The sequence below is a fragment of the Loxodonta africana genome, unplaced genomic scaffold (assembly GCF_030014295.1).
Source record: "Loxodonta africana isolate mLoxAfr1 unplaced genomic scaffold, mLoxAfr1.hap2 scaffold_85, whole genome shotgun sequence".
In the NCBI taxonomy this organism is placed as follows: domain Eukaryota; kingdom Metazoa; phylum Chordata; class Mammalia; order Proboscidea; family Elephantidae; genus Loxodonta; species Loxodonta africana.
In genome coordinates, this window is record NW_026975592.1 from 713,670 (window position 1) to 738,730 (window position 25,061).

General features: G+C 38.5%; 2 protein-coding genes and 1 pseudogene across 2 annotated transcripts; all 3 read left to right on the plus strand.

The window, feature by feature from the left end:
* Positions 1–10,366: 10,366 nt before the first annotated feature.
* Positions 10,367–11,725, plus strand: LOC100672215 (olfactory receptor 4C15-like). Its single transcript, XM_010602681.3, has one exon. It carries the CDS (start codon positions 10,393–10,395, stop codon positions 11,311–11,313), a length of 921 nt encoding a protein of 306 aa, XP_010600983.2. The 5' UTR covers positions 10,367–10,392; the 3' UTR covers positions 11,314–11,725.
* Positions 11,726–17,632: 5,907 nt separating this feature from the next.
* LOC100671919 (olfactory receptor 5D13-like) lies at positions 17,633–20,052 on the plus strand (annotated as a pseudogene).
* A 1,500-nt stretch (positions 20,053–21,552) lies between these two features.
* LOC100671635 (olfactory receptor 5D13-like) lies at positions 21,553–23,166 on the plus strand. Its single transcript, XM_010602680.3, has one exon. It carries the CDS (start codon positions 22,309–22,311, stop codon positions 23,164–23,166), a length of 858 nt encoding a protein of 285 aa, XP_010600982.2. The 5' UTR covers positions 21,553–22,308.
* The last annotated feature ends 1,895 nt before the right edge of the window (positions 23,167–25,061 follow it).

A 25,061-nucleotide genomic window follows, 5' to 3' on the forward strand; every position in this document is an offset into this window, starting at 1 on the left:
CTAAGCTCTCCAATGCCCAGTATTGGGAAGCTGGAGGTGCTTTCCAGATGAGGCTCCCCAACCTGGACTTGACTGCATGGACCCCTTCCTATTTCTCCTTTTCAAGTTGCTCTTCCATACTCTAGCCCATCCATGGGGTCAACCAGCAGCCTCCATAAGCTCTTATTCAGCCCCAATGATGTTATGCCAAGTCCTGTGGCTGGGACCCCAGCTCCAATTGGGTCATCTGGCAAGCAAATGATTATTGCAGGTTGGACATTTATTTTTTTCACAGGATTGCACCACACTGAGTTACCAGAGTGGTGCTGACATGCTAAGTTTGGGCGACATAGCACATGTTCAGGGCTCTGGGATAAAAATGGTCCCCTGCTACTCCTTGGCCTTGTGCTGTGTGTGTGGGCCCTTATCAGCTCTCACCTGTCCATGCTCTGACTGAGGGTGTTGAGAGTGGAGAAGACATTCTTTACCTTGAGCGCCCCTCTTGCTGCTGCCTAGCCAGATCACCCAGACCTTCCACAGGCTCCATGCCGTGACTCAGGCAGTTCCCTGGGGATTTCTGTCTGTATCACAGTATGTGTGGTCCATATTGGCCAGTTCTTCTGGTTGAGGCAGACATCTAATATTTTAATAAAAAGAAAACAACACACATTCTTTAATCCCATAGGCAACTGATGTGAAGGTGCTTCTAGGCCTTGACTTTTCTGATGAATCACTTCAATTTTGCATCTTTTGTGGGGTATGAATAGCCATATAAATAGGTAAAGTAAAATGTTTAAAGATTACATGGAGCAACAAACTGTTTTGACCCCTTTCTGAAGTGGCCTTATGGGTCAAAACCAGGCTTCCCCTCAAACTTCTATGGATCTGTCATTCATTCTTTTCCAATTAAAGGAAAAGAGAAAAAATTCTTAGAAAACAAAAACAAAAACAGTTGCTATCAAGTCTAATCTGCCTCACGGGGAACCCGTATGTGTCTGAGAAGAACTGTACATCATAGGGTTTTCAAGAACTGATTTTGTGGAAGTAGATGGCCAGGTCTTTCTTCTGAGGTGCCTAGATGTGGATTGAACTTCAAAGTTTTGGGTTAGTAGCTAAGTGTGTTAACCATTTGTTCCACTCAGAGTCAGAAACCAGGCTCTTGGTTTCAAAGTCATGGAAAATAGGGATCAGTTATTGAGAAAAAGAGATAATATTTGTATTAATCTATAACCCTGGTAGCAAGGTGGTTAAGTGCTATGGCTGCTAACCAAAGAGTTGGCAGTTCGAATCTGCCAGGTGCTCGTTGGAAACTCTATGGGGCAGTTCTACCCTGTCCTCTAGAATCGCTATGAGTCGGAATCGACTCGATGGCACTGGGTTTGGTTTGGTTGGTTTTTATACATTTTTGCATATTTATACACGAAATGTATTATTCTTTAATAAGCATTCATTGGTCCCCAAACCTGAGAACTAGATATGCTATCCTCATGGATTGATGCTGTGCCTTATCCCAGAACTCAGCTCTTGCTTTTAATAAGAACATAGGCATTTCCATCCCAGCATACACAGTGTTCTCTTCCTGAACATAAAGGGAAATGTAAGCACCTTCAAATAGAAACTCAAGAACAGCTAAAAAAAGAAAAGGCAGGAGAAAAAAAAAACCTAATTACTCAGGGACATAAAAGTTTTGCAAACAGTTAAGCAAGTCAGACCACATAAAACCATGTCTTGCAGACTCATACTGTTGGGAAATTTTCACACCCCAGGGGGCAACTGAGAGACAGTACTATAGGTTCATGTCCTCTCTGGGAAACTTCTTTAAATTCTAGCTGGAACTAAAGTAGAAAACTTTTGAATCTTTATTTTTTGTTCCCTGAGACCACGTTGAAGGCAGCACTTGAGAAGCTGTGGGGAATATTCTCCACCTTGTGTGCCTGTGAAGCTCTTTCTCTCTCTTTCAGGTGTAGAAAAAAGGCTTGGGAACAACCTGCACCTTTTATCCAGCCACTGAATGGACTTTTCTCGATGAGGAATATGAGATTGCCATCACCAGAGTTTTCAAGGAACTGATACATGGTGAGATTTATAATTCACAATTTTGCATTTTCTGAGGGAGTTTCAAAGTGTAATGTAGCACTTAAAGTATGAGTGTAGCATTCAGGCTACCAAGTATAATACATGGGTTTATCAATGACGTGCACACTTGGGCTAGTTACATCATCTCTCTGGTTCTCAGGTACCTCATTTATAAAGGGGATAATGGTATTAGCAAAGTTTGTGGAAACATAAGAAGTAACGCACAACTAATGCTGCACAAATAACAGCTAAAGTAATAGAAACCTTTTTCTGGGTTGACAGTACCAATTACTTAAAATCTAATGAAACTAGATCTGTCTTCAGCTTGTCATCTTCAAGTTAAATCCAAATAACTTAAAAGTGCAAGAAGTTCATATTTTTTCCTAGCTCTCGATATGGCATTTTATTTATGCTTTCTGAATATATTCTCATTTATCATTTCTCCCCTAATACTCTGCCCATCCTGGAGTTTTAGGCTGAAAAGTGGGATTTGTCTGAGATTTTAAAGTATACTGTTATAGGAGCCTGGTATCTTGAGTGCTGCTTTTTCATTTACGCAGCTCCTATATATAATATCTCCTTTAATGTTTCCAGAAATATTTCAGGGCAGGGCATTGACAGTAAGGAAATATGATTTATTCAAATCACAGAGCAGAGCCTTGACTTTGAAATTTTTCCTAAGTGTGTTTGATGTCATAGGTAGCACTAGGTTTCTGTCTCAGAATTGTTCAAAAATGTCTAAATGACTGAAGCTCTGAACTGCTGTGGTGCTAGTTGGGGCACCTTGCGTCTCTCTCCCAAAATAAACTAAACTACTAAGAGAAAACAAATAAGGCTCAGGTATCCATCAGGAAGTATACAGGTGGAGAGAGGGGTTAGTATTTTTTTTAAGTCCAGGAATAGAGTATAAGATGAGATGTTTAGAGAAACCAGTGGAGCAACACTGAAAGAGAGAAAAGCATCTGCAAAGTGAAGAGATTTCCCACGCTATTAGGGAAGGGAATATGCTTAGGTAGACAGACAACGTATAATTATTGCTGAAATAAGTGATAATAATAATCTGGATCAAAAACACAGTGGACTAAGAAACAACAGGGAGGATGATTAAGAATGGAATTTAAATCTATTCTTTTAATTTATAGTAACCATGTTTATTTACCTATGCATATACATATGCAGGTATGACTTATATACACATATATGAACATTTAAAGGATTCTAAAATATACGTTTATATCTCTATTGCATGAAAGACAATAACAAAAACACTGCTTATACCGACAACCTTAGTACTAAATCTGCACATAGCTTTGAATGTTATATATACTTCAAAGTTGAAACAGAAGTTTCTATTGTTTTTCAATGGTTAGTATTAGAATTAATTTTGCTGTTTCATATTCAAACTAATAGGTTGGAAATAGTGGTCATGGGGGCAATTTGGGGCTGCGAGGAAAACGTCCAATATCACAGTCCCAAGAGATGTCCCAGAGCACACAGTTCACAGCTGGCCTTGGGGGGCCCTAAGCAATCTCTCATGCTGTGTATGGCTATCAAGAAAGAAGAGACCATGGAATCCTCTCAGAGAAGTGTGGACAGAATAAACTGCTTCCTTAGAAGGAGATATGAATTTAAAATTGATATCAGAGTGAGTGTAGGAGCTGGGTAAGGCTTACCTCATGGTATGGCTATTTATGGAAAATTTATAACAATTGTAACATTTTAACGTAATAGTCTAACCCCTATTGTGTTAGCATCATAATTCTACTTACACAAACAAATTATATTAGTTTATGAAGTAATCCCCAGATCCCACCTCCTTTTTATGAACTGTTTAGTTGATGGAAAATATGGTGTTGTGGGTTTAACCTTGATTATAACTATTTGAAATATCCTTATAAGTATATAAACATACATAATGAAAAGGAAAAAATCTCTACCATTTTCATGTGTTCCCGTCTAGATTTTAAAATGATATTAATATGGCTATTTTTTTTATACAAATAGGCGTGAATGTTAAAATTTTCTCCTGCTTTTCTCATTTAACATACTGTAAAAATACTTCACCTTCCATGTCTGTCTATTATCATTAGCATTTTATTCACAGTGTCATGCCCTATTAATTTGAAGTAGTCTGATTTACGTAAACATCTTACTGTTATTGGACATTTTGGGCATTTCTTTAAAATTTTATTTTTATAAGTGACACTGCATCACCTTTTGTTATAAAACTTCCTCCACCTCATCTCACTTTTAGAATAATTGTTTAGAGTTCGGGTAACTAGTATACATGATACAAAGGTGTTTAAAAGTCAGAAATATTTACTAAATTGTTTTCCAAAAGGATTACACGAATGGAAACAGTTTCTTTGCAATTTAGCAAGGAGTATAATTTTTTTTTAAAGTGATTTTAACAACGTATAATTTATTCTTGAGGCAGAGTCAATTTTCTAGCTCACTCTGTGTGTGTAGTCACTGCTTGAAAATAATTCCGACATCACTCTTTCACGTGTTTAAAGCTTCATACTTTGCCAGTCACTGTCCTATTAACCTTCTTATTGGACTCTCTTAAGTGAGGCAGCTTGAACAAGTGTTACTCTCCCTACTTTATAGGTGAGAACACTGAGGCTGAGTGTTTCGTTCAAGGGCGCATGGCTGTTCCATGATGAAGCTGGGATGGCTACGTTTTTGACAGCAGAAACAAAGTCATTACCTTTTTCTTTTTTAAAAAAGGTTTTAATCCTGAGTAATTTTAAATTTAGAGAGAAGTTGCTCAGATTCTGTAGGGAGTTATTGTGTACTCCTCACCTAGCTCCACCTAATGTTAACATCTCATGTAACCCTGAGTTCATTTGGAAAATCTATGAAACAGACCTTGGGATATTACTGTTAATTTAATTGCAGACTTTATTCATAATTCACTACTTCTTTCACTACTGTCCTTTTTTCCTGTTCTAGGACTCAATACAGGACAATTAACTTTTAAATGACTTAAAATCATGGACTTTGTGATCATAAGCCATGAGGACATTGTATTCTCCATTATAAACATTTTAATACTAATTTTGGAAATTCTTTTGATCTAAAAGCAGAGGGGGCTGATTTGTTTATATCTAAAGCGCTTTTTTTTTTTTTAAAGCGCTTTTTAGTTCTAAAACTGCATTACTCTTAGAACTCCCCATATAGGGGAAATGAAAAGATTAAGATTTATTTAATTATTAATATAGATTCAATTTAAAGTTCTTTGTCTAAAGAAACTACCTGAGTAGAAGTGGATTCATGTGAGTTTGAGAGATACTAAAGGACTACAAAGTTTATTTAAAAATTCTATGCATTAAAAATTAGCATATCTACACTGTGACCAAATGAAATCATTTACATTGTTAAATAAAAGGTTGAGTCAAAGAGCTTATCATTAAAAGCACTTACTAGCCCTGTTCATGATAATGTGGGAATTATAAATAAAAATCTTGGTAATTCTTCTCTGTGTCAGTGGTCTGGGGGCTTGATCTCCTATTGATCATTTTTATGTGTATTCTGTTATCTGATTCTATCAATAGACATTCTTATAATCACCAGAATCGTGTAAACCAAGGGTTTTAAGTAACTTGTTCCATGAGACATAACTAAATAGAAGAGCTTGGATTTGAACCCAAGCCTGTATGAGTCTAGAGTTGATGTTCTTACTTGTATCACTTCATTGCCTCTCTTGCTTTGGTCCTTGGCTAAACTGACCACTGTTGGCTCATATATTGATATTTTTTCATTTTTAATAAATGGTTGTTGACAGATCTAAGGACCTTTTTGGGTTTGTTTAATATTCTTGTTTTCTGGGTGACAGCTTGTAGCTGCATATGGAGTTAATAGTACTGCCACAATTTTGAGTTGTCTAGGCTACCGGGAACATAAGGAAATGGCTGTTTTAAAGCAAGAGAACAGAAGACATTAACCTATACTATTGAATATTTGTTAATTTTATTCTTTAATCTAAGTGACATTCATCAAAATCAGTTCATTGATAATTCTCACAATAAGCCCCACTATTCTTTTATTCATCTTTGTTGTTGTTAGGTGTCACCAAGTCAGTTCCTACTCATAGTGAACATTTTGGACACTTCCAAAATTTTATTTTTAGAAATGTCACTGCATCACTTTTTGTTGTAAAACTTCCCCCACCTGATTTCACTTTTAGAATAAAAGTGTACATTCATCTATGTGCATCAAACATAATTATGTAAACTGTTTGACTGATAAACTTCTACTCTGTGTACAGGTGAGGAGGACACAGTCATCCTTCAAAGCTGTGTCTACCTATGGAAAATGAAGTCAGGAGTTGATGTAATTGTCTGGTTGACTCATAGTTGCTGTCAATTTATATCTGTATATTATGTGTATGGTTAAGAGCTCGGTTGATAACCCAAAGGTCAGCATTTTGAATTCACCAGCCACTCTTTGGAAATCCAATGGGGGCAGCTCTACTCTGTCCTAGAGTGTTGCTTTAAGTCAGAATTGATTCCTCAGCAGCTTTTTTTTTTTTGGTTTTATGATGAGTATGTATAGATCTCCAGCTCTTTGCACGTCATTATAATACTTTATTTTGTCTTCTCGAGAGGCCCTTTGAAATTTTCTGTTCAGTTCTCTTACTTCATCAATTCTTCCTTTTGCTTTAGCTGCTTGACGCTCAAGAGCAAGTTTCAGGTTCTCCTCTGACATCCGCCTTGGTGTTTTCTTTCTTTCCTGTCTTTTCAGTAACCTCTTGCTTTCTTCATGGATGATGTCCTTGATGTCATTCCACAACTTGTCTGGTCTTCAGTCACTAGTGTTCAATGCATCAAATCTATTCTTCAGATGGTCTCTACATTCAGGTGGGATATACTCAAGGTCATATTTTGGCTCTCGTGGACTTGTTCTGATTTTCTGCGGTTTCAGCTTGAACTTGCATATGAGCAGTTGAGGGTCTGTTCCACAGTTGGCCCCTGGCCTTGTTCTGACTGATGATATTGAGCTTTCCCATCGTCTCTTTCCACAGATGTAGTCAATTTGATTTCTGGGTGTTCCATCTGGTGAGGTGCGCGTGTATAGTCTCTGTTTATGTTGGTGAAAGAAGGCAATTGCAATGAAGAAGTCCTTGGTCTTGCAAAATTCTATCATTGGATCTCCAGCATTGTTTCTATCCCCAAGGCCATATTTTCCAACTACTGATCCTTCTTCTTTGTTTCCAACTTTTGCATTCCAATCACCAGCAATTATCATGTGCAATTAATATGGGCAAAGACCTGGAGATGGAAAACCAAAAGGGAAGAACACGCTCAGCGTTTCTCAAGCTGAAATAACTGAAGAAAATATTCAAGCCTCGAGTTGCAATAGTGAAGGATTCCATGGGGAAAATATTAAATGATGCAGGAAGCATCAAAAGAAGATGGAAGGAATACACAGAGTCCTTATACCAAAAAGAATTAGTCGATATTCAACCATTTCAAGAGGTGTCGTATGATCAAGAACTGATGGTACTGAAGGAAGAAGTCCAAGCTGCTCTGAAGGCATTGGCAAAAAACAAGGCTCCAGGAATTGATGGAATATCAACTGAGATGTTTCAACAAACAGATGCAACACTGGAGGTGCTCACTCATCTATGCCAAGAAATATGGAAGACAGCTTTCTGGCCAACTGATTGGAAGAGATCCATATTTATGCCTATTCCCAAGAAAGGTGATCCAACCAAATGTGGAAATTACAGAACAATATCGTTAATATCACATGCAAGCAAAATTCTGCTGAAGATCATTCAAAAACGGCTGCAGCAGTACATCGACAGGGAACTGCCAGAAATTCAGGCCAGTTTCAGAAGAGGATGTGGAGCCTGGGGTATCATTGCTAATGTCAGGTGGATCCTGGCTGAAAGCAGAGAATACCAGAAGGATGTTTACCTGTGTTTTATTGACTATGCAAAGACATTCCACTGTGTGGATCTTAACAAACTATGGATAACACTGAGAAGAATGGGAATTCCAGAACACTTAATTGTGCTTATGAGGAACCTTTACAAGGATCAAGAGGCAGTTGTTCAGACAGAACAAGGGGATAGTGATTGGTTTAAAGTCAGGAAAGGTGTGTGTCAGGATTGTATTCTTTCACCATACCTATTTAATCTGTATGCTGAACAAATAGTGCAAGAAGCTGGACTATATGAAGAAGAACAGGGCATCAGGATTAGAGGAAGACTCATTAACAACCTGCGTTAGGCAGATGACACAACCTTGCTTGCTGGAAGTGAAGAGGACTTGAAGCACTTACTCATGAAGATCAAAGACCACAGACTTCAGTATGGATTACACCTCAACATAAAGAAAACAAAAATCATCACAACTGGACCAATGAGCAACACCATGATAAACAGAGAAAAGATTGAAGTTGTCAAGGATTTCATTTTACTTGGATCCACAATCAACAGCCATGGAAGGAGCAGTCAAGAAATCAAAAGACGCATTGCATTGAGCAAATCTGCTGCAAAAGGCCTCTTCAAAGTGTTGAAGAGCAAGGATGTCACCCTGAAGACTAAGGTGCATCTGACCCAAGCCATGGTATTTTCGATTGCATCATATGCACGTGAAAGTTGGACAATGAATAAAGAAGACTGAAGAAGAGTTGACGCCTTTGAATTGTGGTGTTGGCTAAGAATATTGAATATACTATGGACTGCCAAAAAAACAAACAAATCTGTCTTGGAAGATATACAACCAGAATACTCCTCAGAAGCAAGGATGGCGAGGCTGCATTTTACCTACTTTGGACATGTTGTCAGGACGGATGAGTCCCTGGAGAAGGACATCATGCTTGGCAGAGTACAGGGTCAGCAGAAAAGAGGAATATCCTCATCAAGTTGGATTGATACAGTGGCTGCAACAATGAGCTCAAGCATAACAACGATTGTAAGAATGGCACAGGACCGGGCAGTGTTTTGTTCTGTTGTGCATAGGGTTGCTATGAGTCCGAACCACTCGACGGCACCTAACAACAACAACAACAATGTATATGATAAGGCCGTTACCCTCTGATTATAAATCATTTGCAGTTTCTTTGCCTTTAGGTGACTCATTTATGCATGAACAAAGGAATCAGAAGATTTTAACCTTCAGAGGTGAATGGAGACTGTAAAAAGGCCATTCTTGCTCTGAAGTTCTCCCTAAAAATTCTCATCCCTCTCCATATTAAGGAAACCATGGTGGCGTAGTGGTTAAGTGCTACAGCTCCTAACAAAAGGGTCGGCAGTTCGAATCCACCAGGCGCTCCTTGGAAACTCTATGGGGCAGTTCTACTCTGCCCTATAGAGTCGCTGTGAGTCGGAACTGACTCGAAGGCACTGGGTTTGGTTTTGGTTTTTTGGTTTTCCATATTAATTCAGTGGAACCAACTTGGGCTTTGGAGCCAGAAAATCCAAATCTACCTCTGTTATTCTTTTGAATATAACCTCTCAAACGATGAGTTTGTTACCAGTAACACATAGATAATAAGACTTAACATGGACTGTATCCTAGACACTAGGCACTCAGAAATTGCTTTCCTTCCGTTGCCTTACTTAGTCATCAGCACAACATTTTGAAGTAGGTATTATTTTTTTTATCAGTTTCTGTTTTCATTTTAAAATGATGAATTAAAAGATCAACCCAGCACTTAACTTATTACTTGCTAAGCATACAGCTAGGCACTTTTCCACAGGCCTTTATTTTTTATAAGGAATTAATTAATTCATCATAAATGTCCAGTTCAGCTCAGACTTATAAAGAAATATTTGAGAGAATAGGTATGATTTCCAAGTGCCTCTTAAACTGCAAGTTATCTCTTCTTCTATTTGTAGGTAAGGCAGTCTTCAGGTGAGAGATGCATTTCCCTTGCAAGTCATGCTTGTTGCCTTGCCATGCCAATAACAGGGAAGAGTAAGACATTACTGTCCTCCTTTCTTCAGAGCTTCGATGTGTTTCAGACTCCTTCTCAACAAGTCACTTTTGGTAGCCAATATGGGCTAATCAGAGTCAGCACCTAGATTAAAAAAAAATTTTTTTCATCCCTACCACATATGAGTGTTTCCCTTCCCTCATACTGAAGCTCTATTTTAAAGTATTTAAGCTCAATCCTGCCTGATGTCTCACTACCACCTTCAAGAAATTTCTAATTTCATATTCTCAACAAAAATAGAAGCACTTAAAATAACTTTGCTTATGGATGCACCAACCCGCTGATGACTAGTTAATACCATATACTATTCTGAGACAAATATCTCTTTCTCATAATTTCAGATTCTTCAAGGTCACTGTGGTAGCTTCCGCCTTTTCCTCTGACATCATGCAAAATCAAAGCTTTGTAACTGAGTTTGTCCTCTTGGGGCTTTCACAGAATCCAAATGTTCAAAAAATAGGATTTGTTATATTTTTGTTCTCCTACTTTGCAACTGTTGGGGGCAATTTGCTGATTGTGGTGACCATTATCAGCAGCCCAGCACTCCTGGGCTCCCCCATGTACGTCTTTCTGGCCTTCCTGGATGTGTGCTATTCCTCTGCATTCGCCCCAAAGATGATTGTAGACTCACTCCACGGGAGGAAAACCATCTCCTTCGAGGGCTGCATGACCCAGCTCTTTGCTGAATATTTATTTGCTGGTGCTGAAATAATTATTCTCTCTGCCATGGCTTATGACCGCTATGTTACCATTTGCAAGCCATTGCTCTACCTCTCTCTCATGAACGGGAGGCTCTGTGGTATCCTGATGGGGGTAGCCTGGACAGGAGGCTTCTTGCATTCTGTGATACAAATTCTCTTTACTTTCCAGCTGCCCTTCTGTGGCCCCAATGTCATCAATCACTTCCTCCGTGATTTGTACCCATTACTGGAGCTTGCCTGCACTGACACTCACATACTTGGCCTTTTGGTGGTTGCCAGTAGTGGGTTTATTTGCATCATAAATTTCTCATTGTTGCTTATCTCTTATTGTGTCATCTTGTTCTCGCGAAGAACACATAGCTCTGAAGGCCGGAGGAAAGCTCTTGCCACCTATGGATCTCACATTTCTGTTGTGGTTTTATTCTTTGTCCCATGCATATCTCTATATGCCCGACCTCCATCTGCTTTTTCCTTCGATAAGCTGGTGGCCATATTTTACACCATTGTAACTCCCCTGCTCAATCCTGTGATTTACACTTTCAGGAATAAGGAAGTGAAAAACGCCATAAGGAAGTTGTGGACCAAATTGCTGGTGGTTTTTAATTAAAAATAAAACACTAAACATAACAAATTAAACCTTCCAGAAGAAAGAAATCAAAATGGGCTCAGACAAGAACTTTGTAGGGAATGGACCTCGTAAGACAGAAGGAAATGTAATACAACACAAAAACACTGATGTGGAGGTCTGGAAATGCTCTTTGCATCCTCAGATTACTCATCATCTCAGAGTTGGCAGCTCAGTATCCTTTTATGTAAACTAAGGAGAGTTGAATTTTTTTTTGCAGTTTTTTTTTTAATAATTTTTATTGTACTTTAAGTGAAAGTTTAAAAATCAAGACAGTCTCTCACACAAAAACCCATATATACCTAGCTACACACTCCCAATTACTCTCCCTCTAGTGAGGCAGCCCATGCTCTCCCTCCACTCTCTCTTTTCGTGTCCATTTCCCCAGCTTCTAATCCCCTCCACCCTCTCATCTCCCCTCCATGCAGGAGATGCCAACATAGTCTCAAGGGTCCACCTGATCCAAGAAACTCACTCCTCATCAGCATCCCTCTCCCACTCATTTTCCAGTCCAATCCATGTCTGAAGAGTTGGCTTCAGGAATGGTTCCTGTTCTGGGCCAACAGGTCTGGGGGCCATGACCACCAGGGTCCTTCTAGTCTCAGTCAGACCATTAAGTCTGGTCTTATGACAGTTTGAGGTCTGCATCCCACTGCTCTCCTGCTCTCTCAGAGTTTTTCTGTTGTGTTCCCTGTCAGGGCAGTCATCAGTTGTAGCTGGGCACCATCTAGTTCTTCTGGTCTCAGGATGATGTATTCACCGGTTCATGTGGCCGTTTCTGTCTCTTGGGCTCGTAATCACCTTGTGTCCTTGGTGTTCTTCATTCTCCTTTGATCCAGGTGGGTTGAGACCAATTGATGCATCTTAGATGGCTGCTTGCTAGCGTTTAAGACCCCAGACGCCATTCTTCAAAATGGGATGAAGAATGTTTTCTTAATAGATTTTATTATGCCAATTGACTTAGATGTTCCCTGAAACCATGGTCCCCAGAACTCTGCCCCTGTTACGCTGGCCTTCGAAGCATTCAGTTTATTCAGGAAACTTCTTTGCTTTTGGTTTAATTCAATTGTACTGACCTCCCCTGTATTGAGTGCTGTCATTCCCTTCACCTAAAGTAGTTCTTATCTACTATCTAATTAGTGAATACCCGTCTCCCACCCTCCCTCCCTCCCCCCTCTGGTAACCACAAAAGAATGTGTTCTCAGTTTCAACTATTTGACACGTTCTTATAATAGTGGTCTTATACAATATTTGTCCTTTTGCAACTGACTCATTTCACTCAGCATAATGCCTTCCAGGTCCCTGCATGTTATGAAATGTTTCACAGATTCCTCACTGTTCTTTATCGATGCGTAGAATTCCACTGTGTGAATATACCACAATTTATTTATCCATTCATCTGTTGATGGGCACCTTGGTTGCTTCCATCTTTTTGCTATTGTAAACAGTGCTGCAATAAACATGAATGTGCATATATCTGTTCGTGTAAAGGCTCTTATTTCTCTAGGATATATTCCAAGGAGTGGGATTGCTGGATTGTATGGTAGTTCTATTAATAGCTTTTTAAGGAAGTGCCAAATCCATTTCCAAAGTGGTTGTACCATTTTACATTCTCACCAGCAGTATAGAAGTGTTCCAATCTTTCCACAGCCTCTCCAACATTTATTATTTTGTGTTTTTTTGGATTAATGCCAGCCTAGTTGGAGTGAGATGAAATCTCATTTTAGTTTTGATCTGCATTTCTCTAATGGCTAATGATCGTGAATATTTCCTCATATATTTGTTAGCTACCTGAATGTCTTCTTTAGTGAAGTGTCTATTCATATCTTTTATCCATTTTGTAATTGGGTTACTTGTCCTTTTGTAGCTGAGTTTTCCAGTATCATGTAGATTTTAGAGATCAGATGCTGATCAGGAATGTCATAGCTAAAAACTTTTTTGCAGTCTGTACATAGTCTTTTTACTCTTTTGGTGAAGTCTTTGGATGAGCATAAGTGTTTGATTTTTAGGAGCTCCCAGTTATCTAGTTTTTCTTCTACTTTCTTTATAATGTTTTGTATACTGTTTATGCCTTAGTGGTTGGTGCATAAATTTGAATAATGGTTGTATAAACTGGTCTTCCTTGTAGGTTTATAGGTATTATCCTATCACTGACAACATTGTACTTCAGGATAGATCTTGAAATGTTCTTTTTGGTGATGAATGCAAAGCCATTCCTCTTCAAGTTGTCCTTCCCGGCATAGTAGACCATATGATTGTTTGCTTCAAAATGTCCAATACCTGTCCATTTCAGCTCACTCATGCTTAGGATGTTGATGTTTATGTTTTTCATTTCATTTTTGACAATTCCCAGCTTTTCTAGATTCATACTTCATACATTCCACACTCCAATTATTAATGGATATTTGCAGCTGTTTTTTTCTCATTTTGAGTCAGGCCGCATCAGCAAATGAAGGTCCCAAAGGCTTGACTCCATCCACATCATTATGGTCGACTCTACTTTGCGGGAGCAGTTGTTCCCCAGTCGTATTTTGAGTGCCTTCTAACCTGGGGGGCTCATCTACAGGCACTATATCAGAAAATGTTTCACTGTTATTCATAAGGTTTTCACTGGCTAAATCTTTTCAGAAGTAGACTGCTTTGTCCTTGTTCCTAGTCTGTGTTAGTCTGGAAGCTCAGCTGAAACCTGTCAGCCATGAGTGACCCTGCTGGTATTCGAATACTGGTGGAATAGCTTCCAGCAAGAGAGCAACAGGCAAGCCCCCACAGTATGACAAATGACAGACACATGGAGTACATGCATATGAATAGATTGAAAATAGAATGGCTTGATTCAAATGCACCTTAGTCATCAAAGTGACGTTTTGCGTTTTAAACTTTAAAAGGGTATTTTGCCACAGATTTTCCCAATGCAATACATCATTTCATTTCTTGAGTGCTGCTTCCATGGGTGTTGATTGTTGGTGTGTTAGTATTACTAAACTCCAGACTGTGTTTAAATCTCACAAGTTTTCCTATCAATGTCCTCTCTCTGTTTCATGATCTAATTCAGCGTATCACATGGCATTTAGCTATAGTCTCTCCAGTGTCATCTGGTCTGTGACAGTTTCTAACTTTTTTCTCATTTTTCTTGACTTTGAAAATCTTAAAGAGCACTGGCTAGATATCTTATAGAATGTCCCCAAATCTAAGTTTGCCTGATGGCTTTCTGTGATTAAGTTGGGATTTTGAGTTTTGAGGAAGACTTTCACACAGGAGAAGTGCCTTTATCATCACATCATATCAGGGAGTGCATGATATGCCCATGGCATCACTCGTAATGGTAACCTTCATCATTTGGTTAAGGTAGTTTTGCACATTTCTCCACTATAAACTTAAATGTAGAATTTCAAATGCAATACAGTTAATAGCAGCTATTTATTTTTTATATGTTCTTTTTTCAAACTCTGTAGTTCATGTTTTCTTCAAGAAATATGAATTCTTTTAATAATTTAATTTCTAAAAGAAGACTAATGGAATAGATTCAGTAATTATCCTTAATGATTTTAAAGAAAATACATCCACCGCAATGACACAAGAGAGAATTTCAACTAATTGCTTGGTTCGTGGCTCACTGAGTAATGTTCTAGTTATGATTCTCTGGGGTCTATATCTCCACGGTCATGGCAACCCAAACCCTCCGTGCCATCGAGTCGATTCCGACTCATAGCGACTCACGGTCATGGCAGCGGATATAAATCCCAGAGACTGGGAAGTTTTGGACTGTGGATTTGGGTTCAGTTTTTTTTTTTTTTCTTTTTAATCTCTGATATTTCTTATATCTGGGAAATAAAATGCCATTTTCCTGGCACACTCATTTAAATGTACTGTCACTTGTATTACAAACCTCAGGTCTGTTAGTTTTTTAAAGAATGTTCAATTACTGAGAAGAAAAATGCCTGGAATTCATTAATCTTAAAAGGAAATCCTCATTAAATTAATTAATCAAAATCTCCTGGTTTCAGGTCAGTTCAGTTCTCTTCTGGTATTTTTCTGTTAAGGTAGAAAACATGGAACACCAGCTCATACGGATTAAAAAATGTAATAGATCCCTTTTTATGGTTGGACCTGTTTGAATTTTCACTAACAGGGCATGAAATGATCCTGAGAATTATACTGTGTGTTGCAGAAACTGGCAGTGGTGACACTACTGAGAACTAATAGAGAAAAGTGGCAGAAGACTTTGGAGATGTTTGCTGATTTTGAACTCCCCTCGTCCTAGTTTCCATTTGAATAAAATCCTAATTCTAATCCATAGGTTTTCAACAAGTTTATTTGAAATTGCTAGGGCACAACGTCAAAGTTTTCTCTGTGTATCTTTTTGTTATGGACGTAATAAGTGTCTTAAGTAGTAGCAGAGATAGTAGCCATCTCCCTAACTTGCCAGGGTTTTGCCTAGTTAAAATAGGGTATATGTTCAAATGTTGAGGGAGAGCTTAATTATTAAAATAGCGTGAACAATAATGGATGTTTAAAATGTATCTACCCAGTCCCTTTTGTTATTGGGAAGAATATGCTCACGACAAATACTCTGTGTCGGGGCTACTTGTAGTACATGTAAAGTAGGCACTCCTGGGGCTGAGTCCAGGCAAGGCTATAAAGTTGAGACAGATCACTGATGTGTTTTAGCTCCAGCCTCATGTCTATATCCTGGGGACAGTCATTTTGTGTGTTACTATTCTCATTGCCAAGTTTATCTCATCATAAAAGAGGGCTTGCTTCGTATTGGCTAAGAAAATATATAATTTGCAGTGTAGAATTTTTTTAATGGAATTATTGTTGGTGAATATAAGATAGATATGCTTTCTTGAAACTATATATGTATATATGTGTGTGTATACACACATATGCATATGCATAAGAAAGAAATTACTTTAATTTTTTACTACTTATAAAATTTTAATTAATTAAATTTAATTAATAATAAAAGTTAAGCACAACAATCAATAGAAACCCCATAAAATATTCAGGAGTCAGTGTACCATTGATGGAGGTTTTGATGACAGAGACTACACGAGCATCTCAGGGATGAGGTTATGTGTAGAAATCTGAACTATTAAGTGAGAAGTTGGGCTAGATACATTTTAAGGTATATTTCAACTCAAAAATTCTGTAAGTATTTAATTCCATGCTATGCCTAGACAAGGTGGAAAATTTAAAAGTAAATAATTCTAAAATTTTTAAAGGTTCTTTGTGCTTTTATTGTACCACCCTGGATTCTGGTTTCTTTAATTTTCTTTTATGCCCTATATGTATATGTTAGTTTCATATTAATAATACTAACAAAGACTAACATTTAAATAGTTATATGTATATGTAATATATATAAAAAAACATATAATAAAGAGTAATATATTAAAGACCCACTGCCGTCGAGTCAATTCCAACTCATAGTGACCCTATAGGACAGAGTAGAACTGCCCCATAGAGCTTCCAAGGAGCACATGGTGGATTCGAACTGCCTACCTCTTGGTTAGCAGCTGTAGCACTTAACCACTACACCACCAGTACTTCCAAAGTTTTATATATAGAGAGAGAGAGAGAGAGCCCTGTCGTTGTAGTGGAAACTTTGGTGGTCTAATGGTTGACCTTAGAAACTCTCCTTGGAAACTCTATGGGCAGTTCTACTCTGTCCTATAGGTTCAGTATGAGTTGGACTCTATTTGATGGCAAAGGGTTTGGTTTTGGATTTCGTTGGTGTAGTGGTTGAGAGATCGGCTGCAAAACCCTAAGGGGCAGTTCTACTCTGTCCTATATTGTCTCTATGAATCTGATTCAACTTAATGGCAACAGGTTTTCTTCATTTATATATTTTTCACACCAGTGTTTTTCACACTTTAGCATGCAACAAAATCACCTGGAGGCCATACAACCCAGAAATCCCACTCCTCGGAATATACCCTAAAAATACAAGACCCTTCACACAAACAGATATATGCACACCCATGTTTATTGCAGCTCTGTTTACAATAGCAAAAAGCTGGAAGCAACCAAGATGTCCATCAACGGACGAATGGGTAAATAAATTGTGGTATATTCACACAATGGAATACTACGCATCGATAAAGAACAGTGACGAATCTCTGAAACACTTCATAACATGGAGGAATCTGGAAGGCATTATGCTGAGCGAAATGAGTCAGTTGCAAAAGGACAAATATTGTATAAGACCACTATTATAAGATCTTGAGAAATAGAAAAAACGGAAAAGAACACATACTTTTGTGGTTACAAAGGGGGGAGGGAGGGAGGGAGGGAGGGAGGGAGGGAGGGAGAGGGCTTTTTATTGATCAATCTGTAGATGGGAACTGCTTTGGGTGAAGGGAAAGACAACACTCAAAACATGGAAGGTCAGCCTAATTGGACAGGATTAAAAGTAAAGAGGTTTCCGAGATAAAATGAAAGCTTCAAAGGATAGCGAAGCAGGGGCTGGGGTCTGGGGAACTTGGTTTGAGAGGACTTCTAAATCAATGGGCAAAACAATTCTATTATGAAAACACTCTGCATCCCACTTTGAATTGTGACACCTGGGGTCCTAAATGCCAACAAGCAGCCATCTAAAATACATTAATTGGTCTCAACCCACCGGGAGCAAAGGCAAAGGAAGAACACCAAGGTCACACGACAACTAAGAACCCAAGGGACAGAAAGGGCCACTTGAACCAGAGACCTACAATATCCTGAGACCAGAAGAACGAGTTGGTGCCCGGCCACAATCGATGTCTGCCCTGTCAGGGAACACAACAGACAACTCCTGAGGGAGCAGGAGACCAATGGGATGCAGACCCCAAATTCTCATTAAAAGACCACACCTAATGGTATGCTTGCGACTAGAGGAATCCCAGAGACAATGCTCCCCAGAACTTCTGATGGCACAGGACAGGAACCATCCCCGAAGACAAATCATCAGGCATGAAAAGGACTGGTCAGTGGGGGGGAGAGATATACTGATGAAGAGTGAGCTAATTAAATCAGGTGGACACAGGAAAAAAAAAAAAAAATCACCTGGAGGCCTGATTTCACCCCAAATTATGAGCCTCATCTCAGAGTTTTTATTTAGGAGGTTGGCAGTAGGGCTGAAGAATTTGCACTCCTAATAAGTTCCCAAATGATTCTGATGTTGCTGATTTGGGGGCCATACTTTGAGACTCACTGTTTCATATCACTCCCCACAGAACCACATGAAACCTCTTTCCTCTCTCTGCTTCTTCCTAGTCAACTTGTGTTTTTTCTCCAACAGAAATCATGTTATCTGAAGGAAATCAAAGTATCATACCCACTTTTATAATGTTGGGTTTTTCAGAATACCCAGGACTCCAGGTTCCACTCTTCCTGACTTTCTTGTCCACCTACACAGTCACCGCGGTGGGGAATCTAGACATGATAATAATTATCAGGATCAGTCCAAAACTCCACACGATTATGTACTTTTTCCTCAGTCACTTACTTGTCTTTTGTGGATTTCTGTTATTCCACTGTAGTTACACCCAAACTGCTGGAGAACTTGATTGTGGAAGGCAGAACTATCTCTTTCTCTGGTTGCATCATGCAGTTTTGTCTTGCTTGCATATTTGGAGTGGCAGAAACATTCATGTTAACGGCGATGGCTTATGACCGTTTTGTGGGAGTTTGTAACCCCTTGCTGTATACCACTACTATGTCATAGAAGCTTTGTGTTCTGCTGGTGGCTGGGTCCTACACATGGGGTGTAGTGTGCTCTCTGACACTCACATACTTTCTTCTCACAATAACTTATGGTGAGTCTAGCATTATAAATAATTTTATCTGTGACCACTCTGTAATTGTTTCCGTCTCCTGCTTGGACTCCTACATCAGTGAGATGCTGTGTTTTATTGTCACCATAATCAATGAGGTGAGCAACCTGATGATCATCTTTACTTCCTATGTATTCGTTTTTATCACTGTCATGAAGATGCCTTCTACAAGTGGACACCATAAAACCTTCTCTACCTGTGCCTCCCACCTGACCGCCATCACCATCTTCCATGGGACCATCCTTTTCCTCTACTGTATCCCTAACCCCCAAACTTCCTGGCTCATAATTGAAGTGGATTCTGTGTTTTATACTGTAGTGATTCCCACATTGAATCCGTTAATCTACAGCCTTAGGAACAAGGATGTGACGGACACATTCAGAAACTTAGTTAAAACAAAACTCCTTTTTCAATCACCATGATATTGTTAGGTTCAGTATTTTATATTCCAAAAATAATTTGATTCATTATGTTAAAGATTCTTCAACTCGCATAGTATAATTTATTATTCAGATTATTTTACCCAGTAGCCTGTGAGTTAATACATCTACAGTAGTAGCATATGTATGATTTTATGATGACTGATGTTTCCATACATCAATGTTTAGTGAAATAGCTCTAAAGCACATGTAAACCAAAAATTAAAAAAATAAAATAAAATTCTCAACTTGTTGCAATATATGTGAATTATTTTAAAATACTTTACCATATATGGTGTAATTTTTTATGTGTGTTCCCAAAGTAAATCAAATTCCTAGTTTATCAAATATGCACAAATCCAGGATATTCCCCTAGAATTCTAAACAGAAATTCTGTCCTCTAGAGGTGGCTTTAACAAGTGCTTCAGCTTATGGTGTCTTGTACACAAGGCAACCTTTTGATAGTTATTACACTGAATAGCAGAATTCATCTTTATTAAATAAAAAATATGGCCTGTTCACTAGGAAACCCAATTTAATTAAAGTATTGTTTTACCAGCCTAATATTCATTTTATCATTTTTTTCTAAAGAAAGTATTTGAATAATTAAAATAATAGGCTAATGGAGTAAGGAGATACCTATAGATCAATGGAATAGAATAGTGTCCAAATATACTCATACATTTTTTCTCATTTAAATTTCAACGGAGAAAGGATACTTTCTCAACAAAATAATTTGGGAACAATGAGATACTCCTATTGAAAAATTAACCTTAGGTCTTACCTCACACCATACACAAATATTAATTTGAATTGAAAGTTAAAACTTAACAGAAATTAAAAAATGGCAGAAACATTGGAAAATTTTTGAACACTTGGCGTAAGGACTTTTTTTACATAGAACAAAAAGAATGAATTAAAAATTGATAAAATGAATTTTATCAACATGAAAAATGACTTCTCTTCAAAGACACCATTAAGAAAAAGGAAAGGTCAGCCACAAACTGTGAGAAAATACTTGCAATATATACGCCTGACAATTGATGTATATGTAGAACATACACAGAAGTTATCCAACCAGCCGATGAGCACTTGAAAAGCTACTCGGCATCATTAGTCATCAGTGCAACGTGTATTAAATCTAAAATGAGACACCACTACTTACCCAATGGAATGGCTAAAGTTAAAAAGATAGAAATGTCAAATATTCCTGTGAACACGGATGAGGTGGAATATTCATGTACTTCAAATGGAAATGTAGCAGGTAAAATGTACTTGAAAAACAGTTTAGTGGTATCTTATGAACTTACACAGGAACTTTATATAAAATTGAGCAGTTTCTTCCTTAAGTGCTTATTTACCCAAGAGAAATGAAATCAAATATTTTAACTTTAGGAGAAAATGGTTCTTGTTAATGTATGCAACTATATATATAAAAAAAACTATATAGTGGAGGAAAAAAAATACAGTGGTGTGTGTTTGTGGGTGTGTGTGTGTGTGTGTTCCTTTTATGAATACTTTTTGCTCTTTTCTTAAGTGATATTTCAACAAGAGGTACATTTTCTTTCATGATGAGTTATCAAGCATAAACAGGAGAAGGCAGGAAGGATAGAACAACCTGTTGTCATTTTAATCCAGGGAAAAGGAAATATAGTGACTGGATGGCACACAACAACAATGCCTTCAAAACCAAAAAAACAAACCCCGCTGCCCTAGAGTCAATTCCAACTCATAGCGACCCTGCAGGACAGAGTAGAAGTGCCCCGTAGCGTTTCCAAGGAGCACCTGGTGGATTCAAACTGCTGACCTCTTGGTTAGCAGCCGTAGTACTTAACCACTATTGCACCAGGGTTTCCACACACATAAATAAAATATATGTCTATAATAGGTAAATCTGCACCTGAGTTGTGCCTTTGCTGACCTTGATCTTCTCATAATTCAAATTCATCTAAGTTAAGACGTTTTGGGAACTGGACTGATGAGGTATAATTCCCCTCTGATATAAGTGTCTTGTCGAGATCAAAGGTGAAGTTGTGGTTTGTCTAAAAAGGGATGGCTTTTCAATGGCAATTACTTCTGATATAGGACAGAACACCTATATAACTCAATGTTTGGATCAGGACAAGAAAAACAATTCCTGCTTTTAAACAGGCAGAATTTAGAACAGCAATTGCTCTTAAAAGTATTACAAGGTCCACTGGAGTAAAAAAGATGCCTGAAAAGAAGAGAAAAAAAATCAGATAGTTCATTTTTGTGGTGATACCAGTTTCTTATGACCCACTTTTTCTTCTGACCCTAACCACTCAGAGTTAGGTCAGATCTCAAAGATAGAGAGCACAATCCTCCAGAGTCCATGTCTCCTCAAGACCTCAGATATCAGCTGCAAGTTAGGGGGTCTGCAGCCCCCTCACATCTGACCTGTTAACTCCCACAGCTCCCTGAGGTTTGAGAATTTGCTAAAATGACACACAGGAATCAATTCCAATTTCATTACGGCAAAAAAGGATCAAAATGAAGAGACATATAAGGAAAGATCTGGACATGTCATTGACTGCTAACCTAAGGGATGGCAATTTAAACCCACCTAGCAGCTCCTGGAAGAAAGGCCTGGCAAACTGCTTCCATAAACATCACAGTCAACAAAACCATGTGGAGTAGTTTTACTCCGTAAGACATGGAGTTGCCATGAGTTAGAGTCAAATGGACGGTTTTTTGAGGGGAGGTTCAAAACTCAGTTTGTCTACATGGTCACTGTGGTGGGGAACCTGGGCATGATTGTGATCATCAGGATCAACCCCAAACGCCACACCCCCATGTTCTTTTTCCTCAGTCACTTGTCTTTTGTTGATTTCTGCTACTCCACTATAGTTACACCCAAACTATTAGAAAACTTGGTTGTGGGAGACAGAACCATCTCCTTCACAGAGTGCATCATGCAGTTCTTCTTGGCTTGTATATTTGCAGTTGCAGAAACATTCATGTTGGCAGTGATGGCCTATGACTGTTTTGTGGCAGTTTGTAACCCCCTGCTTTACACCATCGTCATGTCCCAAAAGCTCTGGGCATCATTAGTCGGTGGGCCCTATGCATGGGGTATAGTTGCTTCCCTGACACTCACTTATTTTCTCCTGACATTATCCTTTTGTGGCTCTACCATCATAAATAACTTTGTCTGTGAGCACTCGGTTATTGTTTCTGTCTCCTGCTCTGATCCCTGTATCATCCAGGTGCTTTGTTTTCTCTTTGCCATATTCAATGAGGTCAGCAACCTGGTGATTATCTTCGCTACACTTTTCATTTCTGTAACTGTCATAAAAATGCCTTCCAATGGGGGGCGCCAAAAAATCTTCTCCACCTATGCCTCCCACTTGACCGCCATCGCCATTTTCCATGAGACTGTCCTGTTCCTCTATTGTGTACCCCACTCCAAAACCTCATGGCTCATAGTCAAAGTAGAATCTGTGTTTTATACAGTGGTCATCCCCATGCCGAACCCCCTGATCTACAAACAAAGATGTGAAGGAGACTGTCAGAAAGTTCATGAGCCACCTAACACAATCTTGAAGATTTATGTATTTTTCTGGAGAGAGTTTGCTTTATGATGTTAAAAATCATTCAATGTTTCTAGAAGAGATGGTAATTCAAATTATTTAGTCAATTTACCCATCTGATTTTTTAAATCTATTGCAGCACACCAGTTATCTAATAATTTGATTTTTAGTCATTTCAATCTTTACTAAAATAGGTTTGAATCATACGTGAAGTGAATCAAGCATAGTGGATTGAATAGCATCTCCCCCCAAAATACTCATACCCACCTAGAACTTCAGAATATAACCTTTTTGGAGACAGATTCTTTGCAGACGTAGTTAAGGATTAACATAAATTCATATTTTCTTAACACTAAAACCCATTGCCTCAGAATTAATTTCCACTCAAAGAGACCTTATAGGACAGAGTAGAGCTACCCCATAGGAATTCCAAGGCTGTAATCTTTATGGAAGCTGACTGCCACATCTTTTTCCTGTGGAGCAGCTGGTGGGTTTGAACAGCCACCTTTAGGTTAGCAGCTAAATTCTTAACCACTGTGCCACCAGGACTCCTACATGCTCTCTTAGGGCAGGCTATGAATCCAGTAAGTCTCATTATGAGAACCAGACAAGGACACAGAGTCACACAGAGAAGAAAGCCATGTAGAGATGAAGGCAGGACTTGGAGTTACGCTACTACAAGCCCAGGAATACAAGGACTGATGGGAAGCTGGAAGAGTCAAGGAAGGATTTCCTTCTAGAGTCTTTAGAGGGACCATGTCCCTGCCATTACCTTCATTTCAAACATTTGGCCTCCAGAACTGTAAGCAAATAAATTTCTGTTCTTTTAAGCCACCAAGTTTGTGGTAATTTCTTGTGGTAGCCCTAAGAATCTAATATTTAACAAGTAAACATTGAATCATAAAACTCAAATTGTTTGACACACATATTAGCATGGTACATGATTAAAAAACAAACAGCAACAACAACAGCAGCAAAATTCTTCAATCCTCTTTAAACAATGTGCATGTCAAAGTTACAGAAAATTCTGAAAAATTATAGCTGACTAGGATTTTGGAGCCCTGGTGACACAGTGGTTAAGAGCTACAGATGCTAACCTAAAGGTCAGCAGTTTGCATCCACCAACCACTCCTTGGAGACCCTACGGGGCAGTTTTACTCTGTCCTATAGGGCTGCTGAGTCAGAATCAACTTGACACCAAGGGTTTGGTTTGGTTTATGGAGGAGTATGCATGTAGGAGAATTACCACTAAGAGCCTGGAGGCACTATCTCTAAACTCCAACCAAGTTCTTTCTTTCTTTCTTCCTAAGGCCTCATATATGTTTGTTATTGTACAGGAAGTGATGGTAAACATGATACCACCAAGTGTGAAGAAAAAATGTTGATTTCTATGTGAAGGTCCTGATGGGTAACCAAGGTAACAAAAGTGAAAAAAAAGTCATAGTTAAGAATCTCACAAATCTCAGCCTGTTACGTCAAACACTCTCCTTCCTCATGCCAATAGCCTCTTAGTAACAACATTTTAGAGAAAATAATCTGCGGCTAAACAACAAGGGATCTTACGTTGATATCAATCTTCCATGTATCATACCAAGGAGCACATAGAAAGAGACAGAAGAGCAGAAAACGGACAGGTAGAAGCAAACATAAAATGATCAGCATGATAGACGCTAAAAAATGTGTTGAATTAATGGATGAATGAGTTCAATCTACTATTCTATTCTCATTTCTAGCATCCTGTTAAGTATACAGAAGACAGGGCAAAAAAAAAATACTGGATCTTACCATCTTACCAACATGATTTTAGCACTTAGCAGTGGTTTTTACACTTTAAAGTTCCTATGTGTCACCCAAGTTCCTTCTTAAATGTGGATACTGTTGAGTCCCATTCCTAGGAATTCTGATCTCAGAAGTTTTGGGGGCCTAGAAGACTAGAATCCTAGGCA